This window comes from Callorhinchus milii, unplaced genomic scaffold, assembly GCF_018977255.1.
Source record: "Callorhinchus milii isolate IMCB2004 unplaced genomic scaffold, IMCB_Cmil_1.0 Scaffold24, whole genome shotgun sequence".
Taxonomy (NCBI): Eukaryota; Metazoa; Chordata; class Chondrichthyes; order Chimaeriformes; family Callorhinchidae; genus Callorhinchus; species Callorhinchus milii.
This window is the reverse complement of record NW_024704765.1, coordinates 6,395,661-6,418,751: the sequence shown is the minus strand read 5'-3', so window position 1 is coordinate 6,418,751 and position 23,091 is coordinate 6,395,661. Positions and strand designations below refer to the sequence as shown.

The window sequence follows — 23,091 nt, the reverse complement described above, 5'->3', positions numbered from 1 at the left end:
TGTCCACGGTGAGCAACAAGCCGACTGAAAGTGGAATCAACATGGCTGTAATGCAACGAAGTGCAACAAAATCTATAAAAAGCGGCAATTCTAGCAGGAATGAGCTACAAATACAACAGCTCACAGACTTCAAAGCTGGCTGGATTCATAACTTTCTTTTATTGGCCGTCATTGAACTTCCTTTAAAAATGTGACTATAAAAGGTCGATCTCAGATTGCAGTCTTTCAATGCCATTTCACAGAATAATGACTTAATTAAATTGTAAAGCAGCAAGGGAAATTCAAAACACATTTTAACACCTACCTTGATTAAAGAATGGAACATGTTAGGTACACTAAAGTTTGATGAAATGTCATTAAAACTATGATTTATAAAAAGATATGGTAATAAATTTGTCAAATAAAACTACAATTATTTAAGCCAAGTTCAAGGGCAATTATGCACATGAGACACTTCCATGGCAAAAATTGTTATGGTTAACATCCCCGAAACCATAAACCACATCATCCAACTGAATTCCGAATGGGCACAAATCTGTATAATACACTACTAACTTTACCGTACAGCAATCTGCTTGTTTGAATATGCTGCTATGACATTTCAACATTGGCTTTCAAAAAAAGTAATCAGCTTTTCTAAGAATTATCTGCTGCTTGCAATTCTGTATCAAGTACCTAAGTATCACGTGCCTCTAGGAATATAACCTGTCCCAATTCTACCATAATCTACCTCTAGCATAATGATATAAAATGAATTTTAATTCATGAATTTTTACCAGACTCAGAAGAATAACCCTATATTTGTTTCAACTGGATTTTCTATCTATTGCATTCAAATTTCAACAAAGTTCAATATTATTTCTTCTCTGAATTTTCGTGATAATTTTATGTCTCAGGAATATAATTAAATCCAAATGCAAGAATTATTAATTATTTGCAGTTAATGTTTTTAATAAATTAATGGTTTGCACTAAACACTACATTCCAGAATGAATTTTAAAACTGGTTTCTGGAATGCGAGTATGCTTGACTTGGGGATACATAGGCCGAAAACATCTCATCTTTTTAGGGTTTGAAATTGGTGCTGTAATCGCAAATCGATATGTACAAGCCCAAGGTGTGATATTCTACTATGTGATTACTTCTTTCTTCCAGGTTCAAAGTTATTATACATTTCCAGTAGAAGCAATGGAAAAGCAATTTCAGAACATGCATTTCAACAATCACAACAAGGAGGAAAAGGTGGTTCCTTTCTCCATAGATGCTGCCTGACTTGCTGAGTATTTTAGGTTTTCTTTTCAAAAAAGGAGGAATAAGTGACAGACGACGGATAGGATAGAAGTCCAGGAAGGAGCTTTTGGGGAAAGCTTCCAAATTAAGATTGCATTAAAGAATTTTCCACAATTCTTCCCAATTTTAAATTTTAAGGCAAAATAAGTTTGCATCTCTCAAATTGTGAGTCAACTTCTCGACCTCTTAATTTACTAGTCTACCATTCAAATATTCTTTACAAATCTTACCTTCTTTATCTACATTCCATTTTCTTACCTGACTGATAAAGTGAAGTCCCCAGGATTACTTTTACTAGGTCGAGCTAGGAAACTCCCATGAACCCCTCTGGTCAATAACAGCTGCTCCGCTTCAATCCCAGTGATATTGGGGTGGAACCACCTACATAACAGAAATATAAGAATATTTGTATAAAACAATTAAATAATAAATAAATAAAATCCATTTAATATATACCCCAAAACTGAGCATTGTAAATGTTTGGAAGTGACATCTTCTCAGATCTGGGTTCAATTTAACATTTAAGAATGACTTTCTATCACATAGTTATTTTATGGAATAAGCCTTCATTTATAGTTGCACAACATCCACCAAGGATATAACATTACACAAAAAACAACTAACATGTGGGTTAAGGACATCCAAGAATAATATCATTAATGTTGCTAATATACTGACTTGTTTCAATTTGTGGCAGGTACACATATCCTGCCTTAAGATTCATTCATATGGAAATGAAGAGCACATTGGTAATATCTTACCAGACAGAAACAAAATTCTTTCATTTGTCGAGATAATAATCCATGAAAACAAAACTTTGTAAAGTCACCAGAATTGGCATATTGTTTCATACGTATATGTAATATCCATTCCTGATCATTATTCTGGAAACAGTCTTACATTCGGGTTGTGGCTGATGGGATTGTATTTTAGTAGACAATCACAAGACGTAAAGTGAGATGAACACAATGTCAGAAGTATGGTGAAATAAACGTGACAACCGAGACGAGCAAAGTGTGATTAGCAGCATCACAAATTGGGATGACTGCTTTACATGTTGGTTTTAGAATAATTTGTAGGCACTCAATTCAGAATTATTGCAAAGTAAACTCTACTTAAAGAATACTATGAGACGAAAATAGGATTTGCGTAACTGTGCTTGGTGGAAACTTTATGTTGGGATGTCATAAAATTGGCAGAAGGTGTATTAAAAGCAGCACAATGCATTATTGGTCTGTGGAAACCACATTTTGGTCGGAGGTTAATAAGGAGGCTTCCACAAATCAATTTCAGAACAAATTTCTAAATCAATTAATGCATATCATTCCCAAATTTCAAATTGACAATTGTTATTTTGTTATGCACAGCATAAACATTTCTATACAACACTAACAGCAGCCACACTTTTCAGAAGGTAGAATGTTCTGTGACACAGCTTTCTTCGCCATTTCTGAGAAAAACCTCTCCAATATGAAATTGTGCTAATTCTGTGAGTCTTAAAAATTGGGCACTCTCAGCAAATATGTCTGTTGTTGGTTGAAAAAATTTCCAGGACTTGATTGAGAGATTCACAAGATAAGTAAAGCTCAATATTTAACTTGTAAAACACACCGCATTTTTTCACGTTAGATACGAACTGACGTTTGAGATCAACGATCACATCTTTATATACTTGCTCTGACAGCCCTTTGTGGCTAGCCATATTTTCCATTCAAAACCCGCCCAATGTTCCATTCACAAGTAACAACATTCAAACATGGTTAACGAACAGCCACCACTATTACCAAAAGAATTCTCACAGTTCTGCCATTAAATTCAGGGACTTGGAATTGCAACACAATAGCATAGCACGACATTAATACACGCGAGAAAAAAGGAACAAACTTTCTGCTTTCTTCAGTTTTATGTATCCTTTTTTTTTATTTGCACCTAATTGTCGACCGTATGCATTAAAATACATTGCTAGGAAGCGACCAGATCTATATTTACCAGAAAGTCTGTACTATTATTATACTGACTACCAAAACCACACGAGCACTTGATAAAATATTTATGTGGAGTCCTGTAGTATATTGGTTAGAGTACTTGCCTCGCTGGCGAGAGAACACGCGTTTGATTCCCGGGCAGGGCAAAACCTTAGTCAATTTTCCACACACCTCTATTTACTTAGCAGTAATAATAATAATCCTTCCATTTGATATAGCACCTTATCAGGCTTTGAGATGTCTCAAAGCGCTTCACGTAATATACTGTAAAGTGAATTGACTATTTTCTGGGCAAAACATGGCAACCAATTGCTATCTGGGTACACTGTATACAGCACAAAAATCTTCAATATACCTAAAGTACACACTAATTACAAGAAAATATTTTATTATAATCAATCTCAAGCAGAAAGTTAAGATGAAAACAGTAGAAATAAAGATTGAAAAAGAAACAGAACGCTCAAGGTCAACACAAGTAGCTGAGCAATTTGCACTAAGAGAACGTGAAAAATAAAACCACTTTGTAGAATACATCTGGATAAAAAAAAACTTCAGTTTTGATTTTTCAGAAATGTTGTCAAATTTGAAAGCCTTTCTCATTATGAGTTTGCAAAAATACCTAGGTTCTTTAAGCCCGTCCTAGATAGTAAGTCATGTTACAAAGTAAAACAATCTTTACAACAGATAAAATTAGGATCTTTTATTCCAGTGGTATATTCAGAAAACTGTATATAATAATCCTTGCACTTGACATAGTGCCTTATCAAGTCATCAAGCTATCTCAGAGCACGCACAGGATATAGTGTAAAGTGGTGTGATTGTATGTATTTTGTGGGTGAACACCACAAAATAGAATCCAATTTGCGAACTCCAATGTCCCACAAACAGCCATTCAATGAATGACCAATTTTATTTGGGGGATTGTTGGGCAGAATACCGGGATAAACTCCCTTCTCTTTTTGAATAGGACCGTGGGATCTTTAACAACCACCTGGACAAGCAGGGGTGGCCATGGATTAACATCTCATCCGAATACAATATTCTTCAGGCAAATATGCAGGCACCTAATAAACACTGAAATTTGGTAGTTTGGTCACTTACCTGATAAATATTTCAAGCAAGATGCTTTGAGGATAATAATGAAAAACTCTGCACTTTAACAAACACATTTTATAAACTTCATCATAGAATGATTAGTCTATAAACCATGTTCCTTGGAAACATACAAAAATGTTACCAGTAGCTAATGGTATTATTCTAAATATCGTTTCTGATGCTTTCTGGTAAAGAAGCAATAAAGAGCATGTTTAAATTCTGAATTCTTAAATTCTAGAGTACTAATGTGAGAAGTTATTGTAAAACTATTGGTACCATCTGCTCCAGTAAAAGAGGGTTCAAGCACATTTCCCTGAAGAGATTCTAAAATTGATAAAATGTATTGCTGCCATCCAGGAAAATCTGGTATTGATTACTTATCTGACTTTTGTAAAATGTGATCCATAAAATTAGAGTTACAGATACACAGTTACTACACTTGAAGTGCTTTGCAACATTTAGATGTTATGGGCCCTATATCAAACGCAAAGATTATCATTACATTGCTAAATTAATTAAGTTCAAATCCCCCAAATCATGCTCAAGCTGTACAATGCTCTTGTCAGACTACACATGTCCAGGAACATAAGAATCCACCTAGACCCTTAGCAGTAGAGAAGATTGCAACAAGGCTGATGCACAATATCAGATAGATGAGCTACACCTCTTCACCCTTGAAAATTTTCCAGAAGTTAATTGAGAGATTCACAAGATAAGTAAAACTCAATATTTAATTTGTCCCTAAAGGGACCTTCTAGATGTATTTACGATAATACAATGTGTAATCTTGACTCAGTTCCATCCTTGCCCCTGGTCGGAAGGTGATGTGTTCAAGCCTCGTGTCACAACTTTTTCTAAAGGATAGAGGGATTAAGGGATACGGGCATAGGGCGGGTAAATTGAATTAGGTTAGAAGATCAGCCATGATCTTATTAAATGGCGGGGCAGGCTCGAGGGGCCGAATGGCCTACTCCTGCGTCTTATGGTAACTTAAGCTAATAGTCTGCCAGTGTAGTGCCAGTAGAGTACTGTAATGTTGGAGATACAGTACTTTCTATCAGATGAAATGTTAGACATGTTGAGCTCTGCCTGCTGAGATGGACTTTAATAATCCCAAACAGTTATCAAAAAGAGAAATAATTTTCTCAGTTTCCTGGCCAACAGCCTTCAGATAACTTAATTTTCCGCTTGATGGTTGTTTGTAGATCATCCTAACGCAAATAGCTGCTTGTGTTTGCTGTCAATAAACAATCAACAGTAATTACTGTGAAATACTTCGAGATATTTTGATGAGTTCTTCTATTAGTAGAATGTATGATTTGACTAAAAATATGTATGAATAAATAATCTTAGAGGAACTGAAACTGAACTCTATTTAAAAAACCATGGGGATTTTTCTGTGAAATTAATCCGTGTTAAGGGTATCAACCTGGCTGACTGAGTTGGTGGTGCTCTTGCCTCTGAGTCAGAAGGTTATTGGTTCAAGCCCTACCTTAGGAGTTTGAGCTCAAAGGTTAGGCTGACATTCCAATGCTGGTCAGTGCTGAAGTGGTAGCCAGTGCTATCCTGTCAGCCTGTTCAGAAGGATCTGATCCCGTGGCACTATTTGAAATGAAAAGGGCAAAAGGGTGTTCTGGCTCACAGTTCTCCAGATAAAATTGGTCAATAACTTCATGGATGTTTGTGGACATTCTTATATGTTTGCCTACACAGTGTTGTTTGACTTCACAAAAATCTTTAAAACATTTCCATGACATAATAATAATCCTTGATTTGATATAGCGCTTTTCATGTCTTCTAGATGTCTCAAAGCGCTTCACAGAATATGCTGTAAAGTGAATTGACTGTATATTTGTGGGTGAAACACGGCAGCCAATTGCGCAAAGCAGTGTCCCACAAACGGTCATGGATTGAAAATTATCAATTTATTATTGTTTTTGTTTTTTGGAGGGATTATTATTAGGCGTGTGGAGTAATGTTGGAGATGAATTAAAACAAAAGAACTACTCAGAAGTAAAAGGATGTTTTTAATACAGATTGTTTGGATAAAGCACTAAATCAAATGCAACGCTTGTTATTTAAATCACTATTTAATGACTTGGAAAAGTAAAATAATAGAACAGTAGAAATAGTGCCACGGGATCACAATCTGTTTTGCCCAGCAAACCTGTAGTTTTCTTTGCAGAACAGAAAACAAACCAGGCAAGTTTTTTCTCTCTATAGATGTTGATCTGACCTTCAGACCTATTTCCTTTTTGTTCCCTCTTTTGGGCTCTCCAGACAAACTATTATTGAAGTCTGCTAACACCTGGCAAAAGCCCTTTGATCTTAATTAACCATTGGTTGGAGTTCTGGAAAGTTTCAAAGGACTCAGTCAATTTGAGCTGTCAGAGAGCTTGCCTGTAGTCTTGGAAACCATCTTAATTCCTCAGCTAATTCTCACCTGAGTGTGAACTGTTTGGGAAACGATGTTTTTCCAAACTCATCGCAGATAGAGAAGTAATGACACTGCTAACTGCTAAAATATTGTGGGGATGGTGGACGGAAGTTCCATGAAACCTGAAAATATTTTCACAAATGACATTCCATCAAGTATGTAGATTTGTGGGAATTATTTAACTTTATGTATGGTTGCACTCTGTTGAGAGCATCCTGTATAACAGGAAAAAAATTGTCAAGTATAGTGATCGCTTTTATAGGCAAACGAGGCAGTTATATTTTGCTCGTTGGCGAAATCCTACAAATAGCTATGAGGTAAATAACCAAATTTTCTGAAGGATTATTTGCCAAGATCCTGGGAAAACTACCTTCTCATTTTAATCATGTAATGGGATCTTTAACAGGCACATAAAGAATAGAAAGAAGAGATCTCGGTTTAATGTCTTATGTGAAAGACAGCACCTGCACCTGCAAAAAATCAGCTATCCAGTAGTAGTGTCAACCAAGATTATGAGCTCAAAGCAGGAAATGGGAATTTTCTGCTAACAATCCTGCAATTTAGCCCTTGTCATCAAATTGCAAATAAGTGAGCTGGATTTGCAGCAGTAACTAGGTCAACTGTTGTTGTTGATTTCACAATTTTGAAGGTATATAAGTAACTTCAGTTTCAACGAGCCGTTCATCGTCTACACACCGATTTCAGCCAAGAGGATAACCAAAAGTCTCCAATGGCTTTCTGAGTTAGTTATTAAACGCAACCTAGGAATGATTCTTCTTTTGGTTTTCGCACCTCCCCAAAGCAGTTATACCTAGGAACTTGGCAGAGTGACTGTTTCAATCTGCATGTAATCATTCTGTGATACTGTACATGAAGCATTTCATTGTGCAGCGCACTACCCCATTAAATTTATTTCCTCCCCACCCTCACAATTACAAAGCAGAACTAGTGAGAAGGCAAGAATGGATCATACACTGCAAAAACTTCTTCCAAAAGTGTAGTGGGTTATTTTTATTCTTTAAATAAATATTTGTATCTCTACTTTCTCCCCCTTGTAGTCTCACAGACCACACACTTTTGAGATGGCAGCTAGGTATCTGCATACCTCATGTAATGCTGCAATGCTTCTCCAGCAATGCTGTTTCTTATGCAGACTTCATGGCATTGAAATGCGAAGAAGTGAGAACACTCACTATTTCACATCCCTTCCTTCTGTCAGTCAGTCACCTCTACTTGGTTCAACAGACAGCTAGGCCCAAGGTTGAACATAAAATGAAGCTAGAAATCTTCTGCAAGGTTCCCAATTCTTGTCACACTGCAAAGTGTAGCCCACAGGAATTCTCCAAGCAACTATTCAACTTTCCAATTTTAGAAATATTAGAATTCAAAGTGAAAGCAAATAACCATTTACTATGGGCACATCTGCTAACTGCTATCAAAATTAATTTTAAACACATGTAATTTTAACAGGTAAATAAATTCCTACGACAAAAGTCAAATATATTTGACTGTTCACCTCACTGTTGGTTTGCAGCCTAAATACCACATTCGAGGCAGTCACCAAGACATTTTTTTTGGATCAACTGTAAACCATGACATTTCATGCTGATCATGTTAATTTTAGATCCCATTTTTGATACTAAATTCATATTGAAAAGTGATTTCATATCCAGACATGCGACTTTTCTGACAAGGGTTTCACAGAATCACTGCTGAACTGTTTAAATGCAGGGTGTCTAAAATGAGTTTTGACAGCAGAGCAATGCTGGCAAAGGGTTATTTTTCACTTCAATTTCTGGAAATTAATACGGTTTCTGTTATAGCAAGTTATCCTGGTCTTTGTAGCCACAATAAACATCATCACCTTTGCTGTTTAATCATCTCTAAAAGGTCAGCAACAAAGAAACTCCAGTACTGTACCAGTATCTGGACGATGATGCCTTCAGAACCTGAGTAAAGTGGATAGTAGGTGACCAAGCTGACACAATTCAACAGGGAGTTAAGCAAGATGGGTTTCACCTACAAGGCCATTCACGGCCTTGCTCCCTCCTACCTCTCCGACCTACTATCCCCCTATCTACCTGCCCGTACTCTCCGTTCCTCTGGCTCCAGTCTGCTCCACATCCCCCGCCCCAACCGCCCTACCATCGGTGGCCGGGCCTTCAGCCTCTCAGCCCCGAGGCTCTGGAACTCTATCCCCAGTGCCTTCGCCGCTTCCTCCCTTTCCTCCTTCAAGGCCGGTCTCAAGACCTTTCTCTTCGACCGTGCCTTCAGCTCCCTTTTCGACTCTCTACCCCCTCCTCGCTCCCTTCCTTCCCTCCCCTCACCCTAACCATTTCCCCCCTGCTCGGGTTCTGACCTAACTGTACAGCGCCTTGGGACGTCCTCCCGACGTGAAAGGCGCTCAATAAATGGAATCTTGTTGTTGTTGTTTTGCATTAAGGAAAAAGATACTAGCAAATCGCTCAAAGGGTTCAGTACATGAATTTGAAAGAATACGATAAAGTAGCTAGTGAGAATGAACTTTTGTCGTTGTGTTCTGGTGCCAAATCAGTGGTTCTAAATTATCATTGTTATTACTATCTCAGGTGCTGACCACACCGACCTGCACGGACGCTCACTCCACCTCATAGAGGTGAGAAGCTCGGTGTTTTGTTTGACCATAAACTGTCAGTTCAAGTCCCACATTTGGGCTTTCACTTGCTCAGCTTATTCTCACCTCCACAAAATTGCTCGCCTCTCCCTCCAAGCTGTCAAGACCCTCATTCTTGCCTTCAGCACATCCAGGGTTGACTGTTCCAACACCCTACTCGCCAGATTCTGCAGCTCTTCCATACACAAGCTGCAGACCATCTAGATCCATGAAGATTTTATCCTTTCCCCACATGAGACTCTGCGAGCCTATCAGCCCCATTCCCTCAGCTCCAATGACTCCACCATCACCCAGCATCTCCTGATTCCCCACCCGACTATTGGCAGGGGAGCTACAGCTATTCTGCCCCCACTCTCTAGAATTCATCCTGGAGTCCCCTTGCCTGCCCCCCCACCTTGCCCACTTTTAAAGCCTGCCAGACGACATGCAAATAAAACTTAAATAAAATGTAATAAAATCTATTAAACCCAAACTGGAAAAGGCATCCTTTGAAAAATTAATTAAAAAAAGTAATCTAAGAAAAAAATACGAAAACCTTTCCCGCCCAACTTTTTTTTAAATCCATAATGATTTTTAATGAGTCTCACAATATTTAAAAATGACAGCAAGTAACCAACGCAAAACTATACCTAATTTTTACAGTCAGGTAGTTCTTAGTGTATATCCAGTGATTATTAATATCATGTGGCCCACCTCACATACTACTATGAAAAAAAATCTTAACATACAACAGAATTTCTGTATTTTTCCACATGAAAACAAATCTCCATCTTTATTATTAAAAAATATATGGCTTCCATACCTCACCATAATGTCCAAAGCTCTTCAGCCCCTCAAAATAAGGGCCTTTAATCCAGCTCAAATACACACCAGTCAATAGCTTCAGAACAGCTTGGAGGATGAGGAATGTAATCAGGAATTGGTAACAGTGATTAAGGAGATAGCATTCACACAAACGACAACGCGCAAGACACGTTCAGTTACTGCAACACTAAATTAGTATGATACTTCAGTGGTTTTTAAAATTGAGGTGACAGCTGCTTAAATGAGCCTGTGCGGGCGGAAAAGGAAATCAGATCAAAGTGGTATCTTAGAGAGTGCAACAGACGTTTTTAGGAAGTAAAACACTGCTTGTACCAGTGTCAATTCACACAAAGAGCATATAATTTACAACAGTTAGTTTCTATAAAAAGATTTAACCTGAAGACATATTTTTCCTACAAAACTTATCTAGATTTCATTAATGTAAAAGGACAAGTTGAAGAAAACAAAATTTTTCAGTCCAACATTTTACATCTACTAACTTTAAATGCTTTCAGGTGTGATATATAGACTATGACTCAACTGTGATTCTGAATCCTAATGTTAAAATGTGTCCTATTTCCTAATTCCATGTCTGCAATATTTTCCACCCCTCAAAAATTGTACCTGTTTTTGATACAGATGCAATATAACATTCTAATTCTTAAACAAACCATTCACAATCGACTGCTGTAAAGCTCAGATTCAACTGCTAGGTGCTGCTAGTGAGCTATATTTATGCACTACAATGGGAGTTACATTTGTAATTATTTTAAATAGTATATCAGCAAGTACAGTACTTAGTAGTGAATACTCCTTCAAGTCTTTATGATGTGAAATTCTGCGCCCATTAATAACAAAATTTGGAATGTTTCCTCTGAAATAAAACATTTCCCAGTTTTTGCTCCAAAAACAAACAGCATTGAATGTAATGACAGTATTAATTATGTAATGTAGTATTATTTAGGTATTTGACAGATACATTTCAATTTTATTCTTTAGTTATGTACATTCCTAAATCCAAATGCATGTGGCAGACTCTTTGTGGCAGGCAGCACTAGTTTGAGTAAGAAAACAGCAAACTTACTGGTTTTGGAGACCAACCCAAGCATTTCAATGCAATTAAAATAAATGCTGCAGCCAGCAAAGAACTTTTAGATTGTGCTGGAAAACGGTGATTGACAACAAGGACCATGAGTCATGCTAATTCAGCTCCTGCCTTCAGCTCCCTTCTCGGGTCCCGACCCAATTGTCCAGCGCCTTGGGACATCCTCCCCACGTGAAAGGCGCTTTATAAATGCAATCTTGTTGTTGTTGTTGTAATCCCCTCTTAAAATACTGGCAACAGGCTCATAACATACATTAGCCAACTGGTTCTAAACAATTTCTTTTTAAAATGACTAAAAATGACCTGTCCTGAATGCATTCTTTCCATTGACTTCTATACTCTAGAAAAGCGATATCTCCAAAACGTTTTTTTAAAAAAACAAAGGACATGGTTTCATTAAAATAAAATAGAATGCGCAAGACTTATAAATACAACCAACATCAAGGTTACTGTAAAAAAAGTTGCACTAACTATACCATAAGAAAAACAAGAAACTTAAAAGCTGAGGTCACTGATAAAACATGCCACTTCAGGATAAAGAGGAAATGGTGTTATGAGATAACCAAACTAGCCATATAAAAAAAGTTACTGGAAAAATGTTACCGTTACAGATTAATTGAAGGAAATTATGTTCATTAGTGACAATAGAAATTTAACACAAAAAGGATGATGCTAATTCTGATGTATGTGAAATGCTACAAATATTATTCTTTTTTTAATGTTTGGCAAAGTGTTAGTTTAACTTCTTTGGCTTGTAACTAATTTATTTGATTGGATAACTGTGAATGACTCGTTAGAACACGGAAACAGGCAGTAATCTTTGGGGAAAAAGTAACTGTCTATATATAATAGTGTCTATATATATAACAATTTATTTTTGGCAAGAATTCTAAATATACAGAACAAATGGTCTTGCAGGACCCTGAATTTTAAGGTCTCATCCAAAGGATTGGTACGTCTGACAATGCAGCACGCCCTCAGCAATGCAGTACAGTATCAGCATAGAATATGTGAGTTCCAAGTCTGAGTACATAATAGATAATATATCATAGATAATAAGAACATAAGAATATAAGAATTAGGAGCAGGAGTAGGCCATTCGGCCTCTCGAGCCTACCCCGCCATTCAATAAGATCATGGCTGATCTTCTGACCTAACTCTAATAATATGACAAAATTCTTATAACTAACATTCACTTCTAGAGTAACCTATCATAAATACGTTTTGGCATAATGTTCACTCCTGTTTGGCACAATACAATTATTCTTCTAGAAATTGTATCGCCCCCTACTGATTCTTGTGTTATTCCATTAACATGCGCTGATTACAAAAGCCCTATTAGAAATAACTGGAACACATTCCATTTCCGGAACAAAGAATATCCTTTACAAGTTATCAGCTTTACAATACAAAAACAACCCACAAAATGATTCAAGAATAATTACTATATTAGATCACTGTGGATTTTTCTGACCATTTGATGTCGATCATGCATGATTATTTTCCCCTACTTTACCTTGAGTGACTCTACATTTTAGTGCAGCTTTATAAGATTCTGTCTTAACTCAATCCTATGAGAGCACTCAAATGCTGAGAAGAAGAGTCAGGTCCCATGTGTAAGAATGCAAGATGTCAATGCTGAATATCTTTGATCGTGCAACAAATGTGTTGCAGGCTCATACTTATTGTTAGTTTTTTTTGGAATAGATGGGCAAATGCATGACAAATTCAATAACACCTTGGATAATTATTGAATCCATTAACATGAAACATTGTACTTTAATCCCACTAGAAAACTGCATTCTTTGAGGTTCACTAACATTAATTGCCAAGAACTTTGAAGTAGATGATACATTACTTCCGCTGATCATATTGACACCCAGTGCTCTAAGTGGTAATACATCACCTTTACTAGGCAGAATCCCATGGCAATGTATTTCCTGTATGATCAGTCCGAAGAAATTTGTGACCCAGAATACTGAGATGAATACCTACATGTTGTTTCATAACAGATGAATTGCCATCAACTCAACTCAACAACAGCATGCATTTATAGCACCTTTCTGGCAGGTTAGTCTTGGAGGACTCATGTAGTCAAAGGACTCTGCATAGCTGGTCCTGCAAATACCCAGGAACAAACCCTGGAATTTCCCAGGGAATCATCTGCTACATATCCTGATATGTTTTACTGACATCTCTTCCGATAAGAAATCTGTTTAAGCACTGGGGCGCTTTAGTATTCAAAGTGTTAGTGACTTAAGCAATGCTGTGGGCACAGCAAATTAACTCACCTTACCAATATTTTCAAAAGGACTGCAAAAATAATCAAATACATAGAAATTCAACACGACAAAAGCCTCAGCTCAATTGATAGGTATGTTCTTACTGTATCATGTGATTTAAATTCAGGTCTTATCATAGCAGAGTTCTGTTATGGCTTCCTTGAGTACTTTAACCTCCTCAGATATTGTTCCTTCATGACCGATGATCATACACATCTCAGCATATATTGTCTGGCTCCTTCAGATAACCGGCAATGCAGTCTTTTTGCCCTCTCTGCCAAGGACTCCAGCTACTGTTGTACTCTTGGCCTTCCTTCTCCTCCTCTACCATCATTACACCTGCTGAGGCAGCACCTCCAATGTTGTATTTATTATGCCAAGCTACGAAGGTACAAGTGTTGCAACAATAATTTTGTGTGCTATATTCTGCAACATTACACTTCATTTATTCAGTGCCTTGGGACATCCTCCCGACGTGAAAGGCGCTATACAAATGTAATCTTGTTATTTTGATCATAAATGTATAACTTGGACTTAGTGTGTCTTTACCCAAGGTCCTGACTCCCAGTTCAGGTAGATGTTAATAAGCCCTGGCACTTCAAAATGGTAAAGCAATTTTTCCCAGTACCCAGGCCAACTATTTACCTTTGTTTGCTTACAAAAACAGTTGCTGCACCGAAAATAAATCAGTGCCATAGATGGGCTGTTAGAGGTCAAGCAGTAAGTGAAAGAAATGGTAGCATATATTCCAACAGAATATTTAGACATCGAATCAAAAATAAATACTATTTGGCAACCAGAACAGTGGCAAAACTGAAGTCTGACAAACTGATGGATCAAGAAAAATATTAAAATACAGGCTTATGGGCAATTATGGACTTGGTAGTTATGCTACATCAAACATTCTTATACTACTCTACATATTTTGAGAAAAATCTGTTTTTTTCATGTTTTAATTACTTTACCCCTCAACTTAAATTAATTTTTTATAATTTTAATATTTATTACTTAAAACAATGAGTAAAATCTCTCCTTTAAGCAAATTCTTAAGGTGTGCATTGACTGAGCCATCAGCCTTTGAAAGCATACCAAATTCTTTGCTTGTAAACCATTTCAGTCTTAATGTGGAAGTCAGTTTCCCACAGTTCTTAACAAGAACCAGCTTCCATATTAAGACTGAATATTTTTTTCCACAATTCTGCATGGTTGTAAAGTTTAAGACAAAAAAGGCTTATAAGCTCATTCTTGGTGTATTTAGGCCTCTGGCAGAGCTGTCTGTCATTTTCATCATAATGAAAAAATGCACTCTGGTAGGGTAATACCTTTCAACATTATTTAAATTTTCATGCCATGCATTTAAAGAAATGAACTGAATAGTAGAACCATAGGATTTTCAGCACAGAAGAAGACTAGTTGGCCTATCGTGTCTTTGTCAGCTCCCTCAAGAGCAATCTTTTCAGTCCCACAGTTAATTTTGCTAAAACTATTGAGTGAAGACAGAACTCATTAACTTAGAAACATAGAAATCTTAGCATAGAGGAAGGCCATTTGGCAATTAAGCCTGCACCAGGTCACAGAGCAAGGATATCGCTTCAATCCCACCCCTCCACTTTATTCCCATACCCCTTCTCTTTCATATAATAATAATCCTTGCATTTGATATAATGCCTTATCATGTCGTTAAGCCCATCTCAAAGCACTGATTGACTGCGTATATTGTGGGTGGGACACAGCAGCCAGTTGCTCACAGTAATGTGGCACAAACAGCCATGGAATGAGTGACAAACTTTTTATTTGGAGGATTGTTGGCCAGGACACTGGGGGAAACTACTCTCTCTTTTCAAATAGAGTGATAGGAGATTTAATATAGATCTAAACTGGCAGATGGGACCTTGGTTTAATGTCTCACCTGAAGGACAGCATCTCCAGCAATGCAACACCACCCCAGTACTGCATTGGAATGTCAACTTAGACAATGTGATTCCAAGTGCTAAACTTTAATGGAAAATGTAATTTGAATAGGTTCAAAACAATTAGAGGCGGTAAGTACAATTGCAGCAGTAACCCAAGATGATTTACTGTATATACAGTATTACATTTTCCAGCAAGTCAATACCATCTGGTGTGCAATTCCATCTTAAATATGTTGTGGCCAAGATCAATAAAACATCAATGATTGTGTGAGGAAAGTTTATTTTCTGTATTAAAGATTATGTTGTACTGGCTAAGTACACTGTCTTTAGATGCTAAATTATTGCTGTGAAGTGGGGCATTTAGTCTGCCCAAATTTCTCTTGACAAAAACTAATTACACACAACCACCATGAGAGATGTTAAGACACTAATGTAAATTTTGATGGGGGATTCTCTTTCGAGCGATAACAAATTCCTTGTACGTACCCCAGAAAAATCACACAGTCTCCGGATCGTTTAGAAGACATTTTTCCACAGAAGCCCACGAGAAAGTGCAGAGCCACAGCAAAACAAGTGTGTTTGAACGTTACTACTGTACTAACCTTCCAAACAACTACCAGCATCCTCACATCATCCATACATTTCTTTCGTCTGTTCTCTACAAAAAGATACCGGGCTTATGCCCACTTACTCGCTTGTACGGGGGGGGCACAAAGAGTCACAATACCATTACACCGTCGAACAAGTCTTAAAGCAACGATGAAGGAACAAAATAACTATTATACAGGGTATCACAAATTTTTTGGTCACCTGGTGTGTATACATATAAACAAAACTGTATAAAATGGCTAATTGCACCCTCCGCCCCCACTTACACACATATACATGTGTGTATATATATATTTATACGACTTGAAATAAAATATATTTTATATATATAAAATACATAAATAAATATAAAACAGATACATAATTTTTTTTTAGAAATTTTTTTTTTGGGGGGGTGGGGGTGGGTGTTAAGAAGAAAAAAAAATAAAGCCGTATTCCCAGGGAAAAAACTTGGCGAGGAGACAAGTGCCAAGCGGACGTTTTGCATAGGTTAGGAATAGGAATCCCTGACACGGACCGAACTGAACTGACTCGGACTGAACACATTAAGCTGTTTTTTTTTGGGGGGGAGAGAGTTTCACAACACAAAACACAACAGGGGTGTCTTTGACAACCAAGTGGGTGGGTGGGGGGGGGTAGTGTGTGTGTGGGGGGGTAGTGTGTGGGTGGGGGGTGTAGTGGGTGGGGGGGTGGTAGTGTGTGTGTGTGTGTGTGTGGGGGGGGGGGAGTAGTGTGTGTGTGTGTGGGGGGGGGGTAGTGTGTGTGTGGGGGGTAGTGTTTGTGTATGTAGTGTGTGGGTGGGTGGGGGCGAGAAACACACACCATTAATCTACTCTCGTTCCGTAATCCGGGGGGGGGGGGGGAGGCCTGAGATGGACGTTAGAGACCAAACCGGACTCCCAGCGGCTTCGGATTAAACCAACCGCCCGCCGCCCGGACACCGGCCGCCCCCCCCCCCCTCCTCCCTGGACACCGGCCGCCCCCCCCCCCCCTCCGCCCCGGACACCGGCCGCCCCCTCCCCCCCCCCCCTCCTCCGCCGCCGCCGCCGAGTTGAAGGCCAGGAAACAAGTGAAGGAAACGCTCCACCGGACTCACTTTTTTTGTGTGGTGGCGGCGGTGGGGACGGGTTGGAGTTTGAGGGAAAGGATCTCAAAGGTCCTGAAGGACGCAGTGTGTGTGTGTGTGTGTGGGGGGGGGGGGGTGGGGGTGGGGGGTGGGGTGTGTGTGTGAGGGGGTGGGGGGTAGTGTGTGGGTTGTGTGTGTGTGTGAGGGGTGTGGGGGTAGAGTGTGTGTGGGGGGGGTGTGGGGGTGTGTGTGTGTGAGGGTTGGGGGTGTGTGTGTGTGTGAGGGGGTGGGGGGGTGTGTGTGAGGGTGTGTGTGTGTGAGAGGGGGTGTGGGGGTGTGTGTGTGTGTGAGTTGTGTGTGTGTGAGGGTGTGTGTGTGTGGGGAGGGTGTGAGTGTGTGTGAGGGGGTGTGGGTGTGAGTGTGTGTGAGGGGGTGAGGGTGTGTGTGAGGGTGTGTGAGTGTGTGTGAGGGGGTGGGGGGGTGTGTGTGAGGGGGTGTGTGTGTGTAAAGAAAAGAATAAAAAAAAGAGTTCAGCCTCTTACCTCCGGGATGTCATTGCGGTTTGAAGGAGTCCGGCGACGGGGAGGGAGGGACGGACGCCGGCGGTGGTGTTGAGGGGGAGGCGGAGGGTGAAGGCCGGGGGAGAGCTCGGCTGCTGACTGACTGGACTTGGACTTGGACTTGGACTGACCGCGCGAGAGCGCGAGCGACCGACAGCCCCTCAGCGCGAGAGCGGGAGAGCAACTGACAGCCCTTCAGCGCGAGAGCGCGAGCGACCGACAGCCCCTCAGCGCGAGAGCAACTGACAGCCCCTCAGCGCGAGCGGGAGAGCAACTGACAGCCCCTCAGCGCGAGAGCGGGAGAGCGACCGACAGCCCCTCAGCGCGAGCGGGAGAGCAACTGACAGCCCCTCAGCGCGAGGAGGAGAGCGACCGACAGCCCCCCCCGAGCGCGAGCCGGTGATCGAAAAGGACCGACCAACCCGCCCCTTCCCCGCCCTCCGCTCCCGCCCCTCACCCCCGTTGCCCGCGCCCCGAGAGTTGCGCGAGGCCGGACCGACGCCCGCCGGCGGCCCTCGAGCGCCCGCTGACAGCAACGTCCCGCCCACTCCTGAGCGCGAGGGCGGCGACCGACAGCCCCACACAGCCCATCGATTGATCGATTGATTGATCGATCGATTGATTGATTGATTGATTGATTGATTGACTGACACTCCCCCCTCCTCCATTTCTTCGACTCGACGGACCCGACCGACCGACTAAGTCTCCGCCGGGCGATGGGTGTGACCGGGGATTCGCTCCCTTACCCCCTCTTGCCCGCCCGCCCGCCCGCACCCCCCACCCCACCGACCCCACCCACCCACCCACCCTCAGGTACACCCTCAGGTCAATAATAATAATAATAATAATCCTTGCATTTGATATAGCGCTTTTCACGTCGGGAGGACGTCCCAAAGCGCTTCACAGAACACACTGAAAAGTGAATTGACTGAAAATTTGTGGGCGAACGCGGCAGCCAATTGCGCACAACAATGTCCCACAAACAGTCGTGGATTGAAAGTGACCAATTTATTATTGTGTTTGGTTTTGGAGGGATTATTATTAGGCTCTGTGTGGAGTAAGGAAACTTGCCCAAGGTTTCGCCCTCTGCCTGGAATTGAACTCAGGTCTCTCACTTGCAAAGCGAGTGCTCTAACCACTGAGCTCAGGACTCCACAATGCCTCCGCTGGGGTCCCGGCTCAGGTGGGCAGAACCTCCTCACCTTTGAGTCCGGCGGGTTGTCAGTCGCCCGCCTCGGGCTCGAGGGTGGGTGGCGGGGCGGGGGGTCTGTCAGTTGGTCGGCTCGCGTTCGGCGGGAGGGGGGGGCTAGGGCGGGGCGGGGCGGGGCAGTCGCCCGGTCCTTTTCTGCCTCGGCCACTCGCGCTCCGGGGTTGTCTGGGTTCAAGCCCCCCACGTCGTGACTTGGGATCACGCCGTCTAAGCTGATGCTCCAATGCGGCGCTGGTGGGGTTGGGGGGGGGGGTGGGGGGTTTGGGGGGTGGGGTTTGGGGGGGTGGGATGGGGGTTCACTGGTATTACCCTCTAGTTATGGATTCACTGACCAGTGAACCGTAACTGGAGGGCATACGTTTAATTACCCAAAGAGCGAGGCTTTGCCCGAGATACGTGGCCCGAGAGTATTCATTCCTTTCCGTTCGGTCAGTAAAGGTCGTCGACCTGCAACGTCCACCCACTTTCCTCTCTCCCAACAGTCGCTGGACCTGACCTGACCTGAACTGACCTGCTGCGCGTTCCCAGCCACTTCTGTGTCTGTTTGTGGCCCTGAAGTATGAGGCGCATTACGACGCCTATTGCCGCGGGTAAGAAAACGATAAAACGCGGGAATTTCTGTCCACCTGTGCGAAAAAGACGGACCGAAGAATTACTTTCTCACCAGCAAAGCTGGGGGGGGGTTTAGAAATAAATCAAACAGCTGTGCGCTCCCTCTAAATAATAATAATAATCCTTGCATTTGATATAGCGCTTTTCACGTCGGGAGGACGTCCCAAAGCGCTTCACACAACACACTGTAAAGTGAATTGACTGTATATTTGTGGGCGAACGCGGCAGCCAATTGCGCACAGCAGTGTCCCACAAACAGTCATGGATTGAAGATGACCAATTTATGATTGTTTTGGGTTTTGGAGGGATTATTATTAAAGCACCAGCAAGCCGAGCTGCAACCATGACAACGCCCTGGGAGTCACTGCTCCCGAAGCGTTCTGGAGTATTACACCGGCTGTACAAAAACATAATTGTTCCGTAACCAAACAACCGATTCCATATAAAATCCCTGCCCCGCCAAAGCTTATGCCCCAATAACCGTTGCCCGCCCACACTCCATCGCTGAATTTTCTTCCATCCACCGTCAGCAACAATAAAACCCCAGAACAGCGTACGTGACGTACTGTTCGTAAATATTTCCTCTGTGCCTCCGCACAAACATTTACAAGCTTGAAACTTGGGGATGAGCTGTGCAGCTTTCCATTGACAGATTCAATGGGGTATCGCGTTGAATCGGTTATGAAAAGCCATCTTTTCCCAGGCGTTTCTAAAGATTGGCCGTACTAACTATTACTATTTCTTACTATAAGAAATCTCCACAGCATAATTTATACAGTATTTACGTGCTTTATTCTATTTGTACTCTTGTGTCTGTTTGGAGACAGTTACCAAAATAAACACCAATAACAATGGCAAGCTTTTCAAAGAAAGCTGCCTTTGGGTATTTCAGTAACTGAGAGCCTGTTGCCAGTGTAGGAGGAAAATGCCCTTTAAAAATGCCACAGTCTTACATGATTTAATTATCTTGAGATTACATCAATGATCTAATGATCCAATTGAACTGGTTCCAGCAAAATCGAAATCTTAAAGGGAATACTTCTCGTGTTGACCAAGTAGAGTTCAATGTTTCCTGGATTTTCCCACCACACCCATGCATAATCAGATAATTGCAAAAGAGTTTGCCTGCTATTAATCCTCAATCTTCCAAATAGCTGCATTTATGTGGTCTCCAATGTGTCTGGCGAGAGAAACTGCCATGGACTCTAAAGAGCCCTTAAATACTGCTTTGTTCTCAATTTTTGACCTCCGAGCAACTCTGAGCAGAATTGGCCTAATTCGAGACATAAATGTATAGTAACCATTTAGTAATTGCAGAGAGTGACTGCCCAGCTGTCGCAGTACTATTTGATTCTTTCACACGGTAATTTCCTTCACAGTGAATCAAATCATCAAATATAAATATTTTCAACAATCCTCTTAAATGTCAACTGCAGTATCCAGAAGTTGGATTCCTGATCCATGTAAATTATTGTTTAAAAAAAACACCTATCTTAAATTTAGCAAAATAGCAGATTTATCTAAAATCCAGCTAACCAGATTTTACTGATCTTGATTAGCATCTGTGAAGTTGCACTGAAACACTAGTTCCACAACAATCAGGGTTGCCAATGGTGGTAAATATCTTGGAATTGATTTCAGGTGCAACCGTTAGGCTGAAGTTGGAGGGAGGGGGCAATAGCCAGTCTTTAGGAATGAAGTTTCTGCTTTTTCATAATAGATTCAACAATGCATTCCATAGCACATGGAACATTACATTTTTCATCGCAAATAATCAGATCAAAAAGCTGTTAAATTTTGTTGACGATGAACCCGGCTCTCTAGAGGATTCTCCTGATTCATTTTCAGAAGGATTTCGAACGATGACGATAATAGTCTGATATGTGGAGCAAGAAAACCTTTCAAGGTTTCAAAGTGACACATCAGAATTTGAAGATGCACCAACAGACATAGATACTCCCCAGGAAAATAAACCAATGTCTGATGAGCGATTTTAAGACCATTGTCTGTTAATATATTTCTGAAGGTGTAAAAGGACATTCACATCTGGCCAGATAGCTTGAGGAAGTGCACGATTATGGTTTGCAGCTTACAATAGCCTGAACTCTTACCAATAACATAATGGGGTTGAATCTATTGGGCATTTTGACGTATTTAAATACTGCAGGGAGTTAACACTTAAGATTTAAAAAATGGCATTATTGACCTAAAGCTTCATCTGATAGATGAAAATCACAAATATCTTCTATCCCAGCCAAGTCATTGAGTGAGCTGCCAAACAGACTAAGCACTTCCCCACAGGGATGGAAAATTAGATAGGAGTAATTAGTTACTCATGCACATCCAACCAGTTATACTTTCGATTTGTAAATTGGAGCGATTGAGGTCTAAGGAGTCTGATTCGGAGTTACTCAAATTACACACCCCATCCCATGAGTGGGGAGAAACATAAACTCTTCATATCTGCCTGTAAATAATCACATACAAAACCTCATGCTTATTTTTAAGGGGAAAGGTTATAATAGCAAGGAGACATTGATGCATAAGTGTAGAAAAAATTGCTGAAATTGACCACCTCAGATGCACTTACAGAATATCTTTCAATTCTTGATTACCAGTAATTGGCCTCTAAACAATTACATTTTAAAAAATTAACCTTTTAAGAAATGCTGCAGCTCAAACTGGAGTTAAATGGATTTCCAAATTTAAATATTGAGTGGCTCTTGAACTGGTGCCAGGCTGAACCTTAATGTGTAAGCAAACAAGGCGCAATTAGATACTAAAACTAAAATATAGATCAATTATATCAGGATAGCCAATCACAGTATGCACAGTAAATTATTAAAGCAACTGCATGCAACTTGCTGAAGGTGCATAATATATTCAGCATTACAATTATGTTGTAGGAAAGTGTGCGACTTGTTAATTTGAAGTTAAGGCAGTTGTAACAGTAATCACACTAAAGATAATAATTTCCAGATTCCCAACACTGCTGAATGTCACAGGATAATATATTACATCTATATTGCATTTTGTACTCCTGGTAATAACGTGCATCATTTTATCAACTACTGAAATAACTTACAATATGACTTGCAATGGTTTACCACCGAGGAAAAAAAAATATCGTCTATTTTAAATCTCATCTGAATGACCCTATGATGAAGCCTACCTGAATGATCTATGATGACCTCGCTGTCCCACTCTTCCTAACTTGCGCAACAACTGACAGCATCTCTGCGAAGCATTCTGCTGTGTTATCTTATGTTGAAAGACGCTATCTAAATGCAAATTGTATCAAGCCAGAGGTAACTTTTATTTCCTCTATTTGACCACCTGCATGATCAATTGAGGCTTATACATACTGAATATATACTGAATTTCAATAAATCAAAAATTTGGTGCAGCCTTAATGTTCCATATATTCATACAACAATTTACCTTTCGCATAAAAGCAACATTCTCAAAAG

At 40.4% G+C, this 23,091-nt stretch overlaps 1 protein-coding gene across 1 annotated transcript in view; it reads right to left on the bottom strand.

Moving 5' to 3' along the window:
- Positions 1-17,933, bottom strand: part of ptpn11b (protein tyrosine phosphatase non-receptor type 11b) — a 39,060-nt gene extending 21,127 nt beyond the window's left edge. The window contains 2 exon segments of the mRNA XM_007906950.2: positions 1,549-1,671; positions 17,782-17,933. Of these exon segments, the coding sequence (XP_007905141.2) occupies positions 1,549-1,671; positions 17,782-17,795 (137 nt within the window). The 5' untranslated portion in view covers positions 17,796-17,933.
- Between the last annotated feature and the right edge of the window lie 5,158 nt (positions 17,934-23,091).